Source organism: Chlorocebus sabaeus, chromosome 1 (assembly GCF_047675955.1).
Source record: "Chlorocebus sabaeus isolate Y175 chromosome 1, mChlSab1.0.hap1, whole genome shotgun sequence".
Lineage (NCBI taxonomy): Eukaryota > Metazoa > Chordata > Mammalia > Primates > Cercopithecidae > Chlorocebus > Chlorocebus sabaeus.
Genome location: NC_132904.1, coordinates 118288860 through 118310067, shown reverse-complemented (window position 1 = coordinate 118310067; position 21208 = coordinate 118288860). Strand labels below are relative to the sequence as shown.

The following is a 21208-nucleotide window of genomic DNA, read 5'->3' as shown; positions in this document are numbered from 1 at the left end:
ATCCAGTTCAGTTGGAGCTTTGAATCTAACATTCAAAATGTATTTATTTCTGTCACATTTCGTGCTCTTCATTTTGACCTCTTGTTGGAGTTCTCTTTGAACTTTGATCTTGTCATCTGGTGTAGCTTTTGTTTCCCCCCATTTTCAATATGTGCAAATTTGATAAGAATGTAATCTATTTTCATCCAAGGCTTTAATAAAATAAACAAGACAGGGGGTCAAGAACAGAGCTCTTGGGCAAACCTTGTAGGTCTGGTCATTTCACAATATAAAAAAACTCCTGCCTGTACTTTCATTCAGCCCCTGGAGGGAAGAGTGGTACAGGAAGAATAGGATATGCTCACTGACAGTGACAAGCCTGACCTAACCAGAGCCCAGTGTGGCACGTTGGCCAGCAGCTTCAAATCAGGTTATACTTCGGGGAAGATGGGTCATGTTATGTCACATCCAGGAGGAGTCATTACTGTGATGATGCCAAGTCTATAATGTTTTCCTGCTTATGGAGTTTTTCTCATATTTATGGACTCATAAATATGAAATGATATAAGTTGCCAGTGAAGGGCTTAAGGCATGACAAATTAAAAGCAGAATTTAAAGCAAATTATCCTGTTACTGAAATTCTAGGTGGACTGGAGAAGAAAGTAACCAGAGATGGGGAAGCTAGTCAGGAAGCTGCTGAAGTTATCTGAGAGGTAAGAAGGCTAAGAGCTTAGACAAAGACAACAGTGAAAAGTGGAGAGATAAAAGACACATGTGGCTCAGAAGAGCTATAGAACATTATCACTAAAAATGGATTTGAGGAGGCTGCGGGAGGGGCAGATCTAAGATAACTTCCTGCACATTAAATCTGGAAGAATGATGGCACAGTGGATGGCAACAAGGAAGCTGGTGAGTGGATCCTATTTAAGGCAGGGTTAGTTTTTTTGTTTTTATGCTTGACTTAATGGTAATAAGAGTTAAACTAACTGGTAGACGAGAGCCGGTGACTGAAGAGTTACCACCTGCTATATTCAAGTAGAAAATTAAATGGCCTTGTGTGTGTCATGACAGAACTGTAGGATCACAGGAACTGTCAGCACCGTTTGGTTTTCTAGTACATAGGTCTATTGCCAGATAATTCATTGATTGAACCAAAGACCACTTAACTTTGCAGGTCCATTTCAGATGTTGTAAATAGCAAGTATGATTGTACAATCTTGGAAATGGAGTTTGGATAAATAAGATATGTCCAAATAATAGAATGTGTCATAGGAATACAATTTTGGATATCTTATTTCACCATCAGCAAGTATTTTGTAAAAGCTATCTACTATTTAAATAGAATAGCCTTTCTACATTCTTTCCAATGGATACTCAATTTATAGTCCTTCTACCCCCCACTCCCATACACACACCAAAAATATAAGTGCAAGGAGAGAATGAAAAGATATTAACTTGAAGCCCCATTAATCAGCCTTTAGAGAAGACCCTGTTATTAAGCTCTTGATCATCATCACCACCAGACATTCATTAAGCACCTTATTGTGTTTATGCAAAGTATAGACACATGGGCAAAACCCACATGGGCCTGCCCTCTCTGGGCACATAGATCCTTCATGCAATAACTCAACAGAAAATAATGTAAAATGACCAAATAAAAGTGCTGAAATGAGCCCCTCTTCAATTACATTAGCAGTACCTCAGCTATCCTATTTTATTAAGGAATGAAATCCCCATATAAGTAAATTTTTATAAAAACAACAGCTTACCTACCCGGGCATCACAACAACTTCTGCCTTTTCAGTCTCCATATAAATTTTCTGTGCCTAATGCACTGGATGGCTATGGGTCACTGTTATGAACTGCTGTTGTTGAATTTTTTTCTCTCAAAAGTCTTTGTCTGCTTTTTGCCTTTCAGTCTGTATTCTGTATCGAGCTGTTGGCAGTTGCTTTTTCTGCTCTTCTTGTGCCTGCTCCCAGCTTCTCTCCCAATTCACTTGTAGTTTGTTACTCCAAAACATCTTCGGGCCAGGGGAAAAAGTTAGCCAAGACTGTCATAAATTGTAAATGAAATGAGTCAGTTTCCAGTTCTGAGTGGGGCTATAAAGAGAAAGTCGTCACTGTATGGTGGAGACTCTCAGATGCTAATTCGAGTGTTTAAAGTGTTTCATTTGCTCACTTCTGCATTCTAGGATGGGCTCTGGGAAGTTGAGGTTGAAGAAACACTGACCTCTGGGTAAGGAAGGGCATGTTGCCGTGTTGCTCTATTTACACTATGGTTGATTAGGTCCCAAATTAATTTAGGGATAGAAAGCAAAGTCTCATATCTGAAAAGTGGAGACTTTTCTATAATCAGTGTGATAAGACAGTAAGTTAGGGCTGGGCATGGTGGCTTATGCTTATAATCCCAGTGCATTGGGAGTCTGAGGCGGGAGGATTGCTTGAGCCCAGGAGTTTGAGACCATTCTGGAAAGCATAGTGAGACTTCCATTTCTACAAAAAAAATACACACACACACACACACACACACACAAAGAATTAGCCAGGCATGGTGGCACATGCCTAAAGTCTCAGCTACTTGGGAGGCTGAGACAAGAGGATCACTTAAACCTAAGAGGTCAAGGCTACAGTGAGCTGTGTTCATGCCACTGTACTTAAGCATGGGTGACAGAGTGAGACCCTGTCTCAAAAACAAAATTAGCTTAACATGACATTGTGAAAATAGAGATATTCTACTGAGCGCCTTCTTCACAATATACACAAACACATACAATATTTTGTTAATTTCACTGCAGGCCACTTTCTTAAACCAGAGCCAAATGGTTTTCATTTCACTAACTGGGAATACTGTTGTATTCAGTGCTTCTGAAAAGTGCTGTCCCTAGTAAGTCCCAGCATGGTGCTCAGGAGAGCCAAGCACTGCAGAGGAGGCTAGGCACACCACTCTGGATAGAGACAGACAAGGGAAAGAGTCACTTTGAAAATCACAACTTTTATTACTGAAAGATTGAGACAATCCATTATTGGCTCACTGCTTCCCGTTTTGTGTTAAGCTTCTCAATGGTTACTTGTGAGTCCTTATTAGTAGTCAGGTGGGCTCTTCATGTGTCTGGCAATATGTAGCTTTGTTTTGTTTCTTTTCTATTTTTAGGTTCTTCTAGGTATGTTCATATAGATACTCTCCTTTCTCCATGCCACTTGCTATTTTAAAGAAAACATAGTAAGATTTAAAAATTATGATAACTTCTAGATTGGCTATTTTGAAATGTTATAGAAATGGTTTGATTACAACTCCATTAAAAAGTGGGCAAAGGATGAGCACAGATGCTTCTCAAAAGAAGACATTTATGTGGCCAAGAAGCATATGAAAAAAAGCTCAACATCACTGATCATTGGAGAAATGGAAATCAAAACCACAATGAGATACCATCTCATGCCAGTCAGAATGGCGAGTGGAGAAATAGGAATGCTTTTACACTGTTGGTGGGAATGTAAATTAGTTCAACCATTGTGGAAGACAGTGTGGCGATTTCTCAAAGACCTAGAACCAGAAAATCATTTGACCCAGCAATCTCATTACTGGGCATACACCCAAAGGAATATAAATCATTCTATTATAGATACATGCACGCGTATGTTCATTGCAGCACTATTCACAATAGCAAAGACATGGAATGAACCCAAATGTCCATCAACGACAGACTGGAGAAAGAAAATGTGGTACATATACACATGAAATACTATGTAGCCATAAAAAGGAACAAGATTATGTCCTCTGCAGGGACATGGCCGGAACTTGAAGCCATTATTCTCAGCAAATTAACGCAGGAACAGAAAACCAAAAACCGCATGTTATCATTTATAAGTGGGAGCTGAACAATGAGAACACATGGACACACGGAGGGGAACACCATACACTGGGGCCTGTCAGGGCGGTGGGGGGCAGGGGGAGGGTGAGCATCAGAATAAATAGCTAATACATGTGGGGCTTAATCTCTAGGTGATGGGTTGATAGGTGCCTCAAACCACCATGGTACATGTTTACCTCGGTAACAAATCTGCATGTTTGCACCTGTATCCCTGAACTTAAGATAAAAAATAAAATTGATTTAAAAAAGAAATGGTTGATTAAAACCACCATTCAGATTACCTTTAGTAATGTCAGCAATAAGAAAATCTGTTCTGCTTGAAAATTAGAATAGTGTTTGTATCTCCTTTTATCTGTCTTTAGTACATTTGTGCAGTGTCCAAGAACACAACATTTCCATTTTATACATGGTTAAACTAAAACCCAGGGAGGACCAACGGCTTAATGTCATGCTGGGATATGGATAACAACAGGCCAGAGCTGTTTAGAAGGAACCAGACTGGGAGTTTAATTAAGCAAGAGGGGTTTGGTGGCAGCAAATTAAAGTGCACCTACAGAGGAGTAATTTACAAGAGGGGAACAAGTCTAAGCAAATAGATAGAGTTCCAAATCCTAAAGGCAGGTGATAAATGTGGACATATTATGAATCTAAGCTGAAAATCACTCTTAGGAATGGGAGACGTTATGCTGTTGCTGGTACAGGTGACTCTAGGGCTTTCGGATTGTCATAGCCAGAGAGGTCCAAAGACAAATTCTGCTCCTCAGTGATGCAAGAACACAGATACAAAGATTTGCTCATCATTGATCCTATTTAAGGGGCATGCTGAAACTGAACTTAATATTTCTAAGTTGATTGCACAATTTCTTCCATAAAATTATGAAGTGACTTGCAGTATTTGAAAAGTCTTTCTCTTATCTTAGAAAAATTGTTTCAAAAAAGATGAGAGCATTCAATTCTAAAAAGGATTCTGATAACGCCACAAAAAGAAAAAAAAAAACTTTTGAGAAAGCTGTTCTTCCTTCCAAGCAAATGGTTTTTAAATTACTTTTGCAAATGCTGGCATAATCAGTATAGGGAATATAGAGTTATTAGGAAAACATAGCGGGTATTTCACAACACATAGAAGCACAACATGCTTCTCTAGGAAGAGACAAAGATGATATATTTATGTAAAAATTGAATTAAAGCCAAATTTGGAAATTAATTAATCTTATCCCCCAAATAAACACCTTAAAAATACTTTCTAGGCAGTAACTGTCAATATCATCTTGGGATGTTGAGATGAAATTCATCTTAAATACTAAGATTGCCATTGCAATGGTGATGGGCAAGGGGAGACATAATATTTCTGCATTGACTACTTTGTGTTTGGGGTTTTGTTTACATTCCACGTTTAAACTTCCCAACAACCCCGTAATTGAGGAAATGTGATTTCCATTTTACAGATGAGGAAGCCATAGTTTTGAGAAGTTAAGCAGCTTGCCCAACATCACACAATTATTCATAATGGTAGTGACAGGATCTAGTGCTGAGTTTTTTTTTCCCCAAAGACATACCTCTTTCCACTAGCATACATTGTTCCCTCCCCACCCTTAACTGAGAGGGGTTTACTATATTTGAAGGAAATTGGGCATTGAGCATAGTTTGATAAGTAACTGTTCATCAAACTGAGATACAGAATTTGCCTCATGAATAGAAATGACAGTTGATTCCATTTATTTCATGACCAAGAAAGGGAAATTCGGCAAGACATTTTTGACCGAATTCATAAGGTATTTCCCTGCTCTTTTTAAAAAGTTTCACGTTAGTCTCTCTAAAGCTTTTGGCTATAACAGCATTGATTAATACAAGGTGGTTTGAGGACCCAAAGGCTAAATATATTTGATTCTTTCTCTTCTCATTTTTTTGGTGTTGATTCATATTGATGGACATGGATTTTTTTAAGTCCAATGTGCCATTCTTACTCATTCATGTAAGTATATCTCTCCTTTTTCTGTCATAACATTGATGCAAATATTCCCATGTCCACATCAAACTTTTTATTATCTATAATAATGGCCACCAAACTTTATCTGTGAAGGGTCAAAGAGTAAATATTTTAGGCTTTGCAGGCCGTGTGTTCTCTGTTGCAACTACTCAACTTGGCTATCACAGTGAACAAAGCAATGATAGAGAAGAGTAAACAAATGACCATGACTGTATTCCAATAAAACACAGCGTAGGCTGGATTTGGCTCAAGGATGTAGATTGCTCATCCCTAATCTGGAATATACAAATTTGTTTACTAACATAAATTAAAAAGCAATCTAGATCCCTCTTTGGATTGTCATGAAGAGTTATTTACTAGTGTACAGAGGAAGGTGGAGAAATTATAAAGCTCACGTGAGGTCTGAGATAGAATTCACATATAAAAAACTGCATTTATTTGAAGTATACAGTTGCTGAGTTTTAACAGGGCTTACATCCATAAGACTACCACCAATCAAAATATAGACCATCTTCATCATCTCCGAAAGTGTCCTTGAGATCCTTTGCAGTCTATCTCTCCCTCCGGCTCTGGCCTTAGGTAAGCACTGATTTGATTTTTGCTTCCATAAATTTGTATGCATTTTCTATAGTTCTATATAAATGGAGTAAAACAGTATGTACTATTTTGTGTCTGGTTTCTTTCATTCAGAATACCAATTTTGAGATTCATCCATGTTGTTGCATGTGTAAGCAGTTTGTTCCTTTTTATCACTGAGTAATATTTCATTGTAGTGTGGATATATCATGGTTTGTTTATCCATTCACCAGTTGATGGACGTTGGGTTGTTTCCAGCTTTTTGATATGCTATCAACATTTGTGTACAAGTCTTTCTGTGTACATATATTTTCATTTCTCTTTAGTAAACTCTAGGAGTTAGAATTATTGGGTCATGTGTTACATGTATATTTAATTTTGTAAGAAACTGCTAGTTGTCCAAAATTGTTTACCATTTTATGTTCCCATAAGATCATATGTGAGTTCCAGTATCTTCAACTTTCAGTTGTCAATTTTATTTTAGTCCTTGTAATATGTGTGTAGTCATTTTTCATTGTGACTTTAATTTTCATTTCCCTGATGGCTAATGATTTTGAGGATCTTTTTATGTATGTATTGACAATTTGTAGATCTTCTTCTGTGAAGTATTTGAATCTTTTTCTTTTTTAGTATGCTATTTATCTTATTATTGAGTTTTAAGAGAGCTTTATATATACCAAATATGTCTGTCATATTGTGTGTATTACCAATATTTTCTCTCAATTCCTGTTGTGTATTTTTTTTCTTAGTAGTGACTTTCAAAGGGCAAAAGTTTTAAATTTTCAGCAAGTCCAATTTATCATTTTTTCATATAGTTATTTGTTTTTGTATCTTATCTTTGTTATCTTTGCCTATCCTCAAAGTTGTGAAGATTTTCTTCTATGTTTTTCTCTAAAGGATTTAGAGCTTTAGCTTTTACATCAGTGTTCATTATTTACTTGAGTTAATTTTTGTGTATGGTATGAGGTGAGGATCAGGATTAATTCTTTTCTATATAGTCATTTAATTGTTCTAACACCATTTGTTGAAATGACTTCCCCCCACCCTGCATTGAGTTTCCTTGGCATTTTTGTCAAAAAAAAAAAAAAAAAAAATCAATTGACCATATAAATGTGGGCCTATTTTTGACTCTTTTCTGTTCCATTGATCTGCTTGTCTATTCTTTCTTCAACACCACACTGTCTTTGTTATTGTTCCTATATAATGAATCTTGCAATAAAGTAATATAAATTCTCCATTCTTTTTAAATTACTTTGAAAATTCTGGAAACTATGTTTCCATGCAAATTTTAGAATTAACTTGTCCATTTCTTCAACAACAGCAAAAATATGTGCTGGAATTTTGATTGGATTGCTTTGAATTTATGGCCCAATTTGAGAAGAATTAACATCTTAATAATACTGGAGTCTTTCAGTCTATGAGCCTGGTATATCTCTGCATTTCTTCAGGCCTTTTAAAACTTCCCCCAGCAATAGTTTGACATTTTCACTGCAAAGGTCTTATACATTTTATTAGTTTCTTAGGGCTGTTATAACAAATTGCTACAATATGCGTAAACAAGAGAAATATATTCCTTAGTTTAAGAAGCCAAAAGTCCAAAATCAAAGTGTGGGCTGGGTTGATTCTTTCTGGAAGCTGTGAGGGAGAATCTATTCCATACTTCTCTCCTAACTTCTGGTGTTGTCAGCAATCCTTGACATTCCTCGGCTTGTAGACACATCACTACAATCTCTGCCTCTTGCTTCAGATGTTCACGTGAACTTCTCCTTCTGCATTTCAGTGTCTCCTTTTCTGTCTCTTATAAGAACAGTGTCATTAGGTTTAGGGCCCATCCTTATTCAAGATAAGACCTTTACCTTAATTACATGCGCAAAAACCTTTTATTCCTAAGAAAAAAAAAGGTCACGTTCTAAGGTTCCAAGTAGACATATCTTTTGGAGGACCCAATGCAACTCACTACATTCATATTTTTGAAAATTTATCTCTGAGTGTTTTATGTTTTATAATGATAAGTGGATTTTTTTTAGTATGTTATTTCCCATTATTTGCTGCTAGTATTTAAAAATATAATTGACTTGTGTGTATTAATCCTGTATTTTGGTATTTTACTAAATGCCGTTATTAGCTCTAGTCATTGTTATGTAGATTCCCTTAAGATGTTCTGGTTACATGAACAATTATGCCGCTTACAAATAGGGGCCGTTTTACTTCTTTTTTCTATTTATGCTTTTCTCATTTTTTTCTTTTTTTTGCTTTATTATAATGACTGAGATAGCCAGAGCAATGCTGAATAGAAGTGGTAAGAGCAGGTGTCTTTTCTTGGTTCTCAGTCTTAGGGGAAAATTATATTATAGTTCGCCATTAAGTATGAAGAGAACAATATTTTTTTGTAGAATGTCCTTTATCAGATTGAGAAAATTCCTCTCTGTTTCTAATATGCTGAGAGGTGGGTTTTTTATTTTAAAAATCATCGTTAGGTGTTGAATTTTATCAAGTAGTGTTTCTTCGTGTATTGAAATAATGATATACTTTTTCTCATTTATTTTATTTATATTATCAAGTATGTTGATTGATTTTTGAATATCAAACCAAAATTACATTCCTGGAATAAACCCTAGTTGGTCAGGTTGTATTTTCTTTTCTTTTTTTTTTTTTTTGAGACAGAGTCTTGATCTGTCGCCCAGGCTGGAGTGCAGTGATGTGATCTTGGCTCACTGTAAACTCCACTTCCCGGGTTCAAGCAATTCTACTGCCTCAGCCTCCTGAGTAGCTGGGACTACAGGTGTGTGCCACCATGCCCGGCTGATTTTTGTATTTTTAGTAGAGACGGAGTTTCACCATGTTGGCCAGGCTGGTCTCACACTCCTGAGCTCGTGATCTGCCCACCCTGGCCTCCCAAAGTGCTGAGGTTACAGGTGTGAGCCACTGCGCCCAGCCAGGATGTATTTTTTGTATGTTGTTAGATTGGATTAAAATCTTGTTAAGGATTTTCACCTCTATGCTTATGCAGAATATTGGTTTGTAATTGTTATATATTTTTTTTGCCTGATTTGATTAAAAAAAAACAGTTGCCAAGTATTCCCTGTCCCTCTTATTTTTTGAAGAATTTTATAAGACTAGTGTCATTTTTTACTTAAACATTTTGATTCAAATCACTAGTGATACCATTTGGAGCTAAAATGTTCTCTGTGGAAAGGTCTAGATAATGAATTGAATTGCCCTAATAAACATAGTGCTATTTAGATTTTCTGTTATATCTGTGTCAGTTTTAGTAGGTTGTATTTTTCAATGAATTCGTCCATTTTATCTAAGTTACTAACCTACTTATTTTTGTATATCTAGCCTAGATATTTTCTCCTCTGTGAAACCTTCCCTGACACTTCCAACCAAAGTGATTTCTTGTCCTTTGAGTTACTTCTTTACTCAGTATCATTTGTTCTGTCCATCTTCTATTGAAGTTTGTTCACATGTCTCTTCCTGTACTAAATTAAGGGCCTAGGCCGGGCATGGTGGCTCATGCCTGTAATCCTTGCATTTTGGGAGGCCATGGCAGGTGGATCACCTGAGATCAGGAGTTCAAGACCAGCCTGGCCAACATGGTAAAACCTCATCTTACTAAATATACAAAAATTAGCTGGGCATTGTGGTGGGTGCCTGTAATCCCAGCTACTCAGGAGGCTGAGGCAGGAGAATCTCTTGAACCTGGGAAGCAGAGGTTGCAGTGAGCTGAGATTGTGCCACTGCACTCCAGACTGGGTAACAGAGCAAGACTGTCTCCAAAAAAAAAAAAAAGAAAAAAGAAAAAAGAAAAAAAATTAAGGGCCCTGGAGTTCAATAATTGCATCTTATACATCTTTGGGTCTTTGCCACCTTGTATGGTGCCCGGCATATAATTAGATTACCCCTTCTCCCAAATGTTTAAATAACCAAATTATTTCACTTAACATTGTGTAATGTATAGTGACCCAGCATGTTTCTAGCTTTCTCGGTAGATTATGAGTATCTTTTACAAAAATGGCATGCATTATTTATTCTTCATATTTCTTCTATGTCTCACATTATAATAAATTTTAAAAACTGTTAGATTGAATAGATTTGCCAGAAAGTACAGAAAATTAGTATTCTATAAACTCAAAGAGAAGAGGCCAAGTAGAAATCTGGAAAGCATTCATCAATAAAGGGAGGAAAAAAACATTGTGAAGTGCTTACTATATGCCAGACCTTGTGATAAATAATTTATATTCATTCCCCCATTAATCCCCCAAATAATTGGGCAAAGAAGAGATTACGGTCCCCATTTTACAAATAAAGAATCTGATGTTCAGTAAGGTTAAGTACTCTGCCCAAGTTCACAGTTATTAAGCAGTGGACTTTGGTTTGAAATCTATATTGAATGATCCCACTATCCACATCCTTGGTCTCAGTCTTACTTTTATGCATTCAGTTTTCCACAAGACACTTGGTGGAATTTCCTATACTACCTATAAATTTTGTTAGAGTAGAACATTCTGTGTTCCGTCTAATTGAATGTTACAGGCCCCTCTGTAAATTTAGGAAAGTTCCAAAGTGTTCCCTGGATACTTGTTCTGCCTCTAGCATGAAATGTACAGAAGTAGCAGAGAAGATCCAAACCAGACTTTGCTGTCAAAGTAGGCTGCGTAGCTCCCTCTTGTCTTCCCCACTGGTCTACATCAGTCTTTTGTCTACAACTCTGACCTTTTTTTAAATGGTATTGGATGCTGCCATTATGGTTATGGTTAATTGGGGGCATCACTGGTGCCTGAGTTCCTACTCAAATAACATAAGGGAAATCAAGAGACCAAGGCCATGACGACTCAAGCAATCTCCATGGCTTGGTGGTAAAGGAGTGAATCCTTCCTTACAGCTGATCTTGCCTCTGTATATGTCACATATTGGTCCTGATTAGAAAGGTCTAATAGGCTAATTTGTGCAAGACACATTCCTTCTCATTATACCATGATACAGGCCATGTGAAACACCAGATTCAATCTTATAGCCTCTCTGCTGCTGCTAACTAAGAAACTTCTACTTTTAGTGTCTTTTCTCTCTCAACACAAAAATACTTTGTAAGTCACCCAGATCTGGGTTGCCCATGATTACCAGGCTTTTCCCAATTAGAAATGTGACTCATGTTCCATTTTACCAATACATCTCAGGCACAGAACTAGCAAGGAAAGACAAAATTAAAGTTTTTCTGTAATTCCAGCCCATCAATTGAAACAAGATGTTTCTGAACTCTTCCCAATGTGAAGAACAAAAAGTAATAGCATTTTGTTTATTTATTTGTGTACAACACTGTGGTCAGGAACTTGTTGCTTCCCCAGGGAAATTGTTTGCAAGCATCACTGAGAAGAGGACTTAACCATTCACATTGATCATTCCCTGTGGTCTGCCATGGCGAGGGTGATACTTTCTTGTTTATAAGCACCAGACAAGAGAGCTGGATCAATTTTCTCTCTCGATATTCTAGTCTCTGTTGGAACGACTCCCTCAGGCATCAGCGGCTCTGGGTTCTTTCTAAAAAATAAAGTAAGTACCCTTAGGTCTGTTCACAGTAAGGGACAAGAAGTCCAAAACGTATCCCTGCCTTTTACGGTTCAGAAATCAACATGAGGATCTTTCCCACTTTTAGGTAGTACATACAGCTTTGCTGTGGTCTGTGTGTCAAACTTACTGAGAGGAGGACATTGTGGAGACTTACTGTTAATTAGCAATGCTTATGCATGCAAACCTTGGTCAGATGATGTTGTGTTTGCAGAGAAGCGAGAAGAGAATTGAATAAGTACATGACCCCTTGGAAGCTGTTTTCAGTTGAGGATTTTGGTGAGTAGCCACTTGAAATCAAGGGAAATTCCATGAATAGTAGGAGCTGGGAAGAAAGGAAGAGGAGGAAGGATACCACCACTTTTTTCTTCCCATCTAACACCGTGCTTAGGCAAAGCATAGTCCATATGAGATCTGCCTTATAAAAACTTGCTGAATAAAGCTAATGGAAGTTAAATTTTGGACTTTCTTACATAAGAGCTTCAAATTGTGGTGACTTTGTTGCCTATAGAGGGCCGGGAAATCCATTTCTGTGAGATCCTAGAATCTGAGTGTGTGCTCTACACAGGATGGACAGAACGAGTCTCTGGCAGTTCCATTTATCCAGAGGCAAAAGCGTGCCTGCCACTGGAGCGCTCTTGGGTTCCAACAAAGAACCTGTGTTGCCTAAGGAAACAGTGCCTTCTCTTACAAGGTACAATCCTGGCTCCTCTGCCATGAAGCAGAATGTTCCTGGACATGTGCTTCAGAGATCTTCCTATTTAACCAGGATACAAATTACATTGTTATGCAATTCCTCTGCTGAGGCCCTGTAAAAGGAGTGAGTTAGGACAGATACAGCAAGATACTACGACAGGTTTCCCCCATTATTCAGGCTGCACAACGCAGAAGGAAACTTGATTTCAACAAGAAGACCCAATTCTTAACATGCTTTTCTACCCACTTTTACCCATACCTTTTCCAAAGTTGGTTCAAATTGTGCAGAGAAACAATAACATTTTTAAAAAGGATAAACTGGCTAGTTACAAGTAAATGGCATTTAATTAAAACAAAGCTTACAAATTCATGAAAAAAAAAAAAAAAGCTATGTGATTGTAAACTTCAGGGCAGCATACAGTGCCACTGTCTTTTGCAGTTTTGAGTATATTTCATTTGTACATTGGAAGTAGGTATTTGTCATATTATTAACACTTACTCGACTTAATTGTGCACTCAGCATTTGGCATCAGAATAATCTTGTGTAGTCACAGGGTTTTCATTTTCTTTCTGTGTTTTTTAAGCATGTTTCTGAGTGGTGGTTCACATCAGCTTTCAATTTTAAATAACACAATCCATTTATTTCACTAGGCGTCTTTATTTGCTTTAAGTGAAGAATCAGAGATTGTCATTGTGTTGTAAATAAGTCTAACCTTTCTTTCCCTTTACCAAAAAAAAAAAAAAAAAAACCTGTGGATACTAAAAAAGGGAACTGAAAGAAATAGAAATTCTAGTAATCTTTTATGAACTCTGTTATTAGAGTAAGTAGAACTCAATCTGTGGGGGAAAAAGGAAAAGGAAATGGAAAAGGTGTTTTAGAGCTTTTACTTTAAGCCACTCCAGTGTCCCCTTCTCTGCTTTCTTTCCACTACCCTGACCCATACCTACCCACAGTGAGAACTGAGCCCGCAGGGCAGCTCAGAAGCTGGGAGGAGAGAAAGAGTGAGGATCTGAGTTATTTTTCCTCAGTGATCTTAAAAGCTCCAGGCAGAAAAGACCCTGCCTGTAGAACCTCCCTTTTGCATTTCTCAATTGCGTGGGAGAAACTCCTAAATTGCATCAGTGATCCTGAAGCTGTGAAAGTAAAGAATTTTCTGTAGAAGAAAAAAGAAAAGAAAAAGAGAAAGAAAAGGCAAAAACTGAATCATGCCTGGCATCTTTTGAGGTAGAAAAAACTGACAAAAAACAAACTTTCTTTATATTCTGGTGTGTTGGAAGCAGTGGAAGGACTCTTCGCCAAAATGTCTTAGCGGTTCTCAAAGATGGCTGGCCAAATCATAAGAGAATCCGCTTAGGTTCATGTAGTTCTGAGTCCAGCATTGTGGGTAAAGCACAGGTTTCAGTGTAAAGAAATCTGCTGTCTAGAAACCATGGGAAGCATGTCATCCTCTCTCTTCTTTACCATATAGATATCCTTCATGGATATCCTGTTCTTTGAAGAAAATTTTGTTTAGGAAGTAAGAAAAATATAATTAACATGGCCCTAATGAAGCAAAGCTCTCTTCATTTTCATTTTCATTTCCTTTTGCTTTTGCATTGAAGAGTTAAGACAACATTTCAGCAGAGAAATGTGGAGAAGGGTAAAGAGAAATCAATAAAGTTATTCTGTGACTTTCCCCAGGAGGGAGCAGTGTTAATTGAGAATGGCTTGTTTGGCTATATATCACGTCCGAGGAGAGAGCAGCCGTTGATTTTGAAACAGATTTCCCAGCTAGACTGGAAGAGATATAAATACATACTTATCTATCATATAGACATATATATACACACATACACATTATACATATATACACATACACATACATCTATAATTTTTATGAGAACTGTGTCTACGTGTGTATATATACACTTATAAATATTTAAATAGAAATTATATATATTATTTATATATATACGTGTGCGTCTTTGCGTGATTTAAAAAGTAGATAAGAATAATTTCTTGAGATAATTGGCAACGCCAGACAAAACTCTTCTAATAATATTTCATATGTATTGATCTGGGATCATTTTACATTTTATAAGTTTCTCTCAAAGGTTTTTTGATTACTAGAGAAGGAAATTAATATGCAAGAGCCTCAAGTGACAGATAATGGAATGGAAACCAGATTTCTTGACCCAAGGCCAGTGAAAGCATCTTGACCACAGGAAATCTTCTAAGGAGCCTCTCTGGGTCATTTATGCAGTTACTTTCTCTAGCAATATACATTACAGAAATTTTGAGCAGGTCTGATTGCAGCAGAGATCGTGAGAGTGAAGCTGGCTCTGGGGTTGCCCAGTTTTATTGGGCTGTGGCACCATGATCATTGGGAGCAGTGGTGATTTCTTTGTTGACAAATTCAGACAACATAATTGGGTGGCAAGTTGGCTTCACCATCATAGTGTGGTCTTGAATGAGTTATCTATCTTTTCTGGGCTTCAGTTTTCCTTTCTGTGAAATGGGATGAATAATTCTCGTCCCTTCACAACAACATGCTTTCTTGTTGCCCAGAAACCTTGTCGAATTTTCTTTGTTCCATTCAAGCATCAGGAGATATGTAGATAGCTAAATGGGAATCCCCTTTTCATGACCCGATCTGCTATGATGAATTTCACCATACTGAGACTCTTCGTATCTCTCTTCTCCCATTGTGTATATTCAGACTCTAATTTTTTTCAACATCAGCTAAGATGCTCTATTTATTTTCTAAATCCAAATTCCATCTAAATCATAGCTGTTAAGAAAATATTCTTGTAAGAGAATGGAATCTAGACAGAGAGAGGAACTATGCAATTCTAGAATTTCCCTGGAGGGAACTTGAGAGTTCGTCTAGTGTAATCCTCTCATTTTATAGTTGAGAGAGCTAAGGATCTGAGAGGTGAAATGTCTTGTCCAAGGTCACTGTGACAAAGCTAAGTGGAGAACCTATGTCTCTTAACTTGCAGTTCTATATTCCTTCCGTTGGGTCATGTGTCTTGGGACCACTATCACCAGAAATAGAAAATGAAGTTGAAGTAAGCAGACCAGACAAGGATATGTCAGCCTTTGGTTTTCCCCAGGGCCAGATTCCAACTCTGTGTGTATAACTCAGTGGCAGGACTTTAGCATCTTCATGAAGGATGGAGGATTCATGCAGAACACTCTTCTTTACCCCTTCCTGTCCCATTAGATCCAGCCCAGAATCTGGATCTAATTGAGCTCTCACTTTTCCTTATTTTGGACATGGTTGTGCTTGCACTTCATCTTATAGCTCTTAAATTTTATCTTCACGTTGACCTAACTCATTTTATATTCCACATTTACTGAGAGCCAGTCATTCTGTAATGGGTTAGAGTCACAGGGAGATATATCTCTCCAAGTCTTAATTACAATCATAGTGCAACATTTCCTGTGCATGGTGTGCTTACAGTGCTGATGGGATGCTGAGAAAGGGGAGACTGAGATCACTGAAAGGAGACAAAAAAGACTGAGCAGATCATATAATAATTCTTCTGCTTTTATTCCTCTGTCCCCTTTATTTCAAGGACGGAGAAGTTCATTTTATGCATTGATATTTTCTAGGGTAAGCACTCCCTGTTTTTTTGTTTTTTGTTTTTTTTGCTTATTTTTGTTTTTGTTTTGTTTTGTTTTGTTTTTTTGAGACAGAATCTTGCTCTGTCTTCCAGGCTAGAGTGCAATGGTGTAATCTCAGCTCACTGCAACCTCTGCCTCCCAAGTTCAAGTGATTCTCCTGCCTCAGCCTCCCAAGTAGGTGGGATTACAGGCATCTGACATCGCACCCAGCTAATTTTTGTATTTTTTAGTAGAGACAGGGTATTGCCATGTTGGCCAGGCTGGTCTTGAACTCCTGACCTCAGGTGATCCACCTGCCTCAGCCTCCCAAACACTCCCTGTTTTTAATGGAAGAGAAATAAAATGTCGAATTCTTCCCTCCCTTCCATGCCCACCGCCAGTCTTTAGCTACCTCATCAGTTCTTCATGAATTTCCTTAACGAGGCTAATTTACCGGTACTTCAAATAATTCTTACTGCACTGTGGAAAGCAAGGCATTGGGACTCAAGAGATATATGCATATGTAGAGTAATTGGGGTGAACATGCTGGTCATCAGTTATTTCCTCCCCTAGTTTGGTTCTCCGATCTGTTTTATCTGTTCACTTTGTTTTAAAAAATGCATTAAGAGACAGACATGATGGTGCTCACCTGTAGTCCCAGCTACTTAGGAGACTGAGAGACTGAGGCAGGAGGATCACTTGAGCCCAGGAGTTTGAGGCTGCAGTGAGCTGGGATCACGCCACTGCACTCAAACCTGGGCAGAGTGAGACCTCATCTCTAAAAGGAATAAAAATAACATTAAAAGACATTGACAGGTAGATTCCTAACTATTTATTAGAAGCACCCAAATCACTGTTCACATTCTAAACAGAATCTAAACACTAACCAGATTTCCTTTTTATTTTCAAAGTGTGCTTTTTCCTTTCTTACCTTTGGACTTTTCTTACTTTTCCATAAATTATAAGATGTGGATTTTGGGTCATTCAACTCATGACAGGAAAGGAAAATCATCAATTAAAGATTCCTTGTGTGAGTTCAATCTGTTGATTGGTCTGTGCTCCATAATGCTACAACCTAGATTACATTAAATTTCCAGAAGAGTGCAGAATAAACAATCATTTGTAAAGCACCTATTATGCAGCATACATAGTGGTAAGCATTAGTTGAATCAAATGAACACATGTCCTCATTCAGTACCTGTAAGTATCATGCACAGTTAAGCGTATAGACCCATGAGCCTGTAAATCAAACAGTCCAGAACTGGGCTAGGTAGTCATAACATCACAGTGAATGTTTAAAAGCTTGACTGAGTGGGTGCGGTGGCTCACACTGGTAATCCCAGCACGTTAGGGGGCCAAGACCATAGGATAGTTTAAGGCCAGGGGTTTAAGACCAGCCTGGGCAAAGTAGTGAGACTCTATCTCTACAAAACATAAAATCATTCGCTGAGCATGGTGGTGCATACCTATAGTTCCAGCTACTTGGCAGACTGAGACAGAAGGATTGCATGAGCCAGGGAGTTTGAGGCTGCAGTGAGCCACGATCATGCCACTGCACTCCAACCTGGGTAACAGAACAAGATTCTGACTCAGAATAAAAATTAAGACAAAAAATAAAGACTTAAGAATGTGAAAAATATTTACCTACCTCCCCCAGATTTTGGAGTGCAGGTTGTTTGCAAACGGTAGTTGGTTTGCTCAGTGCTGGCCTGGATTGGAATGTGCAATGGGCCTTCATAAAGGGGAAAGCAGCAGACCCCAGAAGGTGAGCCTGGCTCCCTTCGACATAGTTCCTGTGGTATTCATGTCACTGCTATTTGTGGCATGGAGACTCCTTGAGAAGTGTAGAACGTGCTGAATTTAAAGTCTCTGAGGTAGCAGTTTCCACCTTTAAAATATTTCTTGGTTTCTCCAGGGTGCCCGCTACTCATTGCTCTCTCTCTCTCTCTTTTTTTTTTTTTTTTTTTGAGACGGAGTCTCGCTTTGTCGCCCAGGCTGGAGTGCAGTGGCGTGATCTCGGCTCACTGCAAGCTCTGCCTCCCAGGTTCACGCCATTCTCTTGCCTCAGCCTCCTGAGTAGCTGGGACTACAGGTGCCCGCCACCACGCCTGGCTAATTTATTTTTGTATTTTTAGTAGAGAAGGGATTTCACCGTGTTAGCCGGGATGGTCTCAATCTCCTGACCTTGTGATCCGCCTGCCTCAGCCTCCCAAAGTGCTGGGATTACATACTCTCTGTTTTAATCTCAGTGGGAATTCCAATACTGCCGCTGCACCTTGGACCCAAAAATATGTCTCAAAATATATTTCTGTATTCCTTTAATTTTATTTCTGCACACTCAGCACTTTTGACACATATCTATTTTACAAGTGCTCAAGTAAACTAATCGCATCTTGTTGAAGCTCTTCCTTACTGTGCTGTCATCAGTTAATTATGGGGGAACTAAGATGCACAGGGTATGATTATTAACGACACCTCAGATTTACACAAACCCACTCTTTGAATGATTTGGAGGCAGTTCATACATATTAGCTCATTTTTCCTCATAACAGCTAGATTGAATGAAAGACCTAGATTCTATTCTTGATGCTGTAACAACCTTTTTAGGAAAAGTATTTAGTCATTAATTGCCTCAGTTCCCAACTGTGAAACAGAAATCATGATATGAAAATATTTGCTTCTCCCTTTCGTTCTCCTAAACCTTTAGAATCTTAGTAGCTTTAAAAAATGTAAAAATCTGAAGTTTGAATGTAAAGAAGTGTGTCTTGACTTTTTGAACATTAATAAAAAGTTGAACAGCAATATTGGGAGTATGACTGGAAACACTGAAATCTGAATTATTAGGTTTGACGCAAAATTAATTGTGGTTTTTGCCATTAAAATTTATCGCAAAAACCACAATAACTTTTGCACCAACCCAAGACAATCTAATTCTACTTAGTAGTGAGTCATTGCCCTATCTACTTCTTGCCTATGTATTGGAAAATACTTAGAGATCCAGAGGTTATGAGTACTACAAAAGGAGCCCTATCTTCAAAAGAGCATTAATTTGGTCAGCAAAGACATCCCTAGGAACCATGGCATCAATAAGACCCTATTTGAGAGGAGAACAGTCTCAAATCGAGTCCTATTAATGCCATGGTTCCTAGGCATCAATAAGATGTCTCTTTACTCTTCCTTCACCTCTTTTCTTTCCCTCCCAACTGCCAGGCTATCTGTAGCAGTTTCAAAACAATATAGACAACTCCAGACCAAATCCCTGGTCTGTATGCTTGCTTGAATATCATCTCTAGGTTCTTGGCCTTACAATCGCAATCTTCAAAAGTCCCAGGGGCGAAAAATATCCCTCTTTGCTTGCCAGCCTAAACCTAATGACTGAATGGCAGGGAACCTAGACAAAAATAGCATTTGGCTCTTAGATGACATCCTCCAGCCAAGAATAATGACTTTTATAATGTCAGGTTCAATCCACTTAGTGCATAGGTAGTAGGCATCTCACCTTAGGGAGGGGAATGGTCTCTCTTTCCCTCTGTCTCTCTTTCTCTCTCTGTTTACCTATTGTTAGACAGAAGCTTTCTCTACCTTCCTAAAACCCAAAGGCTGCTAAAATGTACTTCCTATAAATTGGTAGAGTTGGGCCCCAATGCAATCAATAGGCCATAGATTACCTTCCAGAGAGCTTCACAAACCACCTGGGCCCATCAGATAAGCACCAGCTCTTCTATGGAATTAGGATGGAAGCCAGGAAAAGTCCTCTGAAACTCAACGAGTGAGGTACAAGGAGGCAACAGAATTATTTTATATATTCATATCAATAAATATCACTAAATATATACTGAAGGATTAGCTCAGCATTCATTTTTCCCCTAAGATACTAATGAAAGCAGTTTTTTAACTAGGCAAAAATCCAAGTATTTTTCCTGACTCTACTTAGCCTGACACTTGGAAATGATGTGGATTTCGGGTATAAAATCTGCCAGATGATTCCCTTTGAGACCACTTGAGCTACAGAGTGCCTGTACCAAACACTGCCCCCTACTGGTCTAGAGCCTCCTCTTCCTCTTCCTATGATGAGTATTATCATAGGAAGAGGAATATTTTTGCCAGTTAGTGAAAGACTCTTGCTGAGGGAATTTAGATCATCTTTATCTTAAGTACATTTAGAGTAGAATGATGTGTACCCATCCAGTTTTGCCTTGGGAAATGCCAGGAATGCCCCAAAGGATACAGTTTTAGAAACTGTGTTCTAGGTTAGCATAATGAATATTATCCCAGTCTAGTACAGATAGTAACATATTTGTAACCAAAGTCAGTCAACGCTAGTGGAAAACAGAATGGAGTCCATATATTCCCCTGCTTAACTCTATTCAGAGGCAAGAACTGCTCAGATAAAGAATAGGATAGAAGCTAGCCTGCCAAAGGTAGCCATTATATGTACTTAAATATTCTTTCCCTAGGCAAAATAAAGAATTGCCTAATCTTTCTTCAGAATATACAGTATGAAACCCTAGAGTCATTTAGGTCATATGGTCATGAACCATTTCTATCTTCTCAACTTCTTTTTCTGAAACGAGGGCACCCTGAGCTGTGTTGCTTATCTCAGATCTGGATTTAGCCACACACTCTAAAGTGTAAGAGTTCTCCCTCCTCACATGTAGCCCAAAATAGTCCTTCACAGCCACGTCACCCTGGACAGTTTATCACTTGACATGACCTCCTACTCTACCGATTGGAGAGATTTCAGACAGAGCTTGACTGGCTTCAAACAGAAACAGCATGACTTCAGAACGTATAGGATGAATTAAACAGAGCAATTTTCTAGTTTTCAGAAACACAAACGTGACTATAAGTGGGACCTCAGCCAGAGTACAGTCTTAGAAAATAAGGTTTCAATCTACCATTTATTAAATGCCATGTTTATGTGGCATTTTATTAAGCATTTTAAGG

The 21208-nt window shown here is 38.2% G+C and overlaps 1 protein-coding gene and 1 long non-coding RNA gene across 2 annotated transcripts in view; both read left to right on the top strand.

The window, feature by feature from the left end:
- Positions 1–21208, top strand: part of LOC103248682 (uncharacterized) — a 335098-nt gene that overhangs the window by 238810 nt on the left and 75080 nt on the right. The gene's annotated exons all lie outside the window — the stretch shown is intronic.
- Positions 12219–13413, top strand: BLID (BH3-like motif containing, cell death inducer). The gene is given in 3 exon segments (XM_073022627.1): positions 12219–12255; positions 12455–12607; positions 12610–13413. Coding segments are annotated over 3 exon segments (372 nt in total). The 3' UTR covers positions 12792–13413.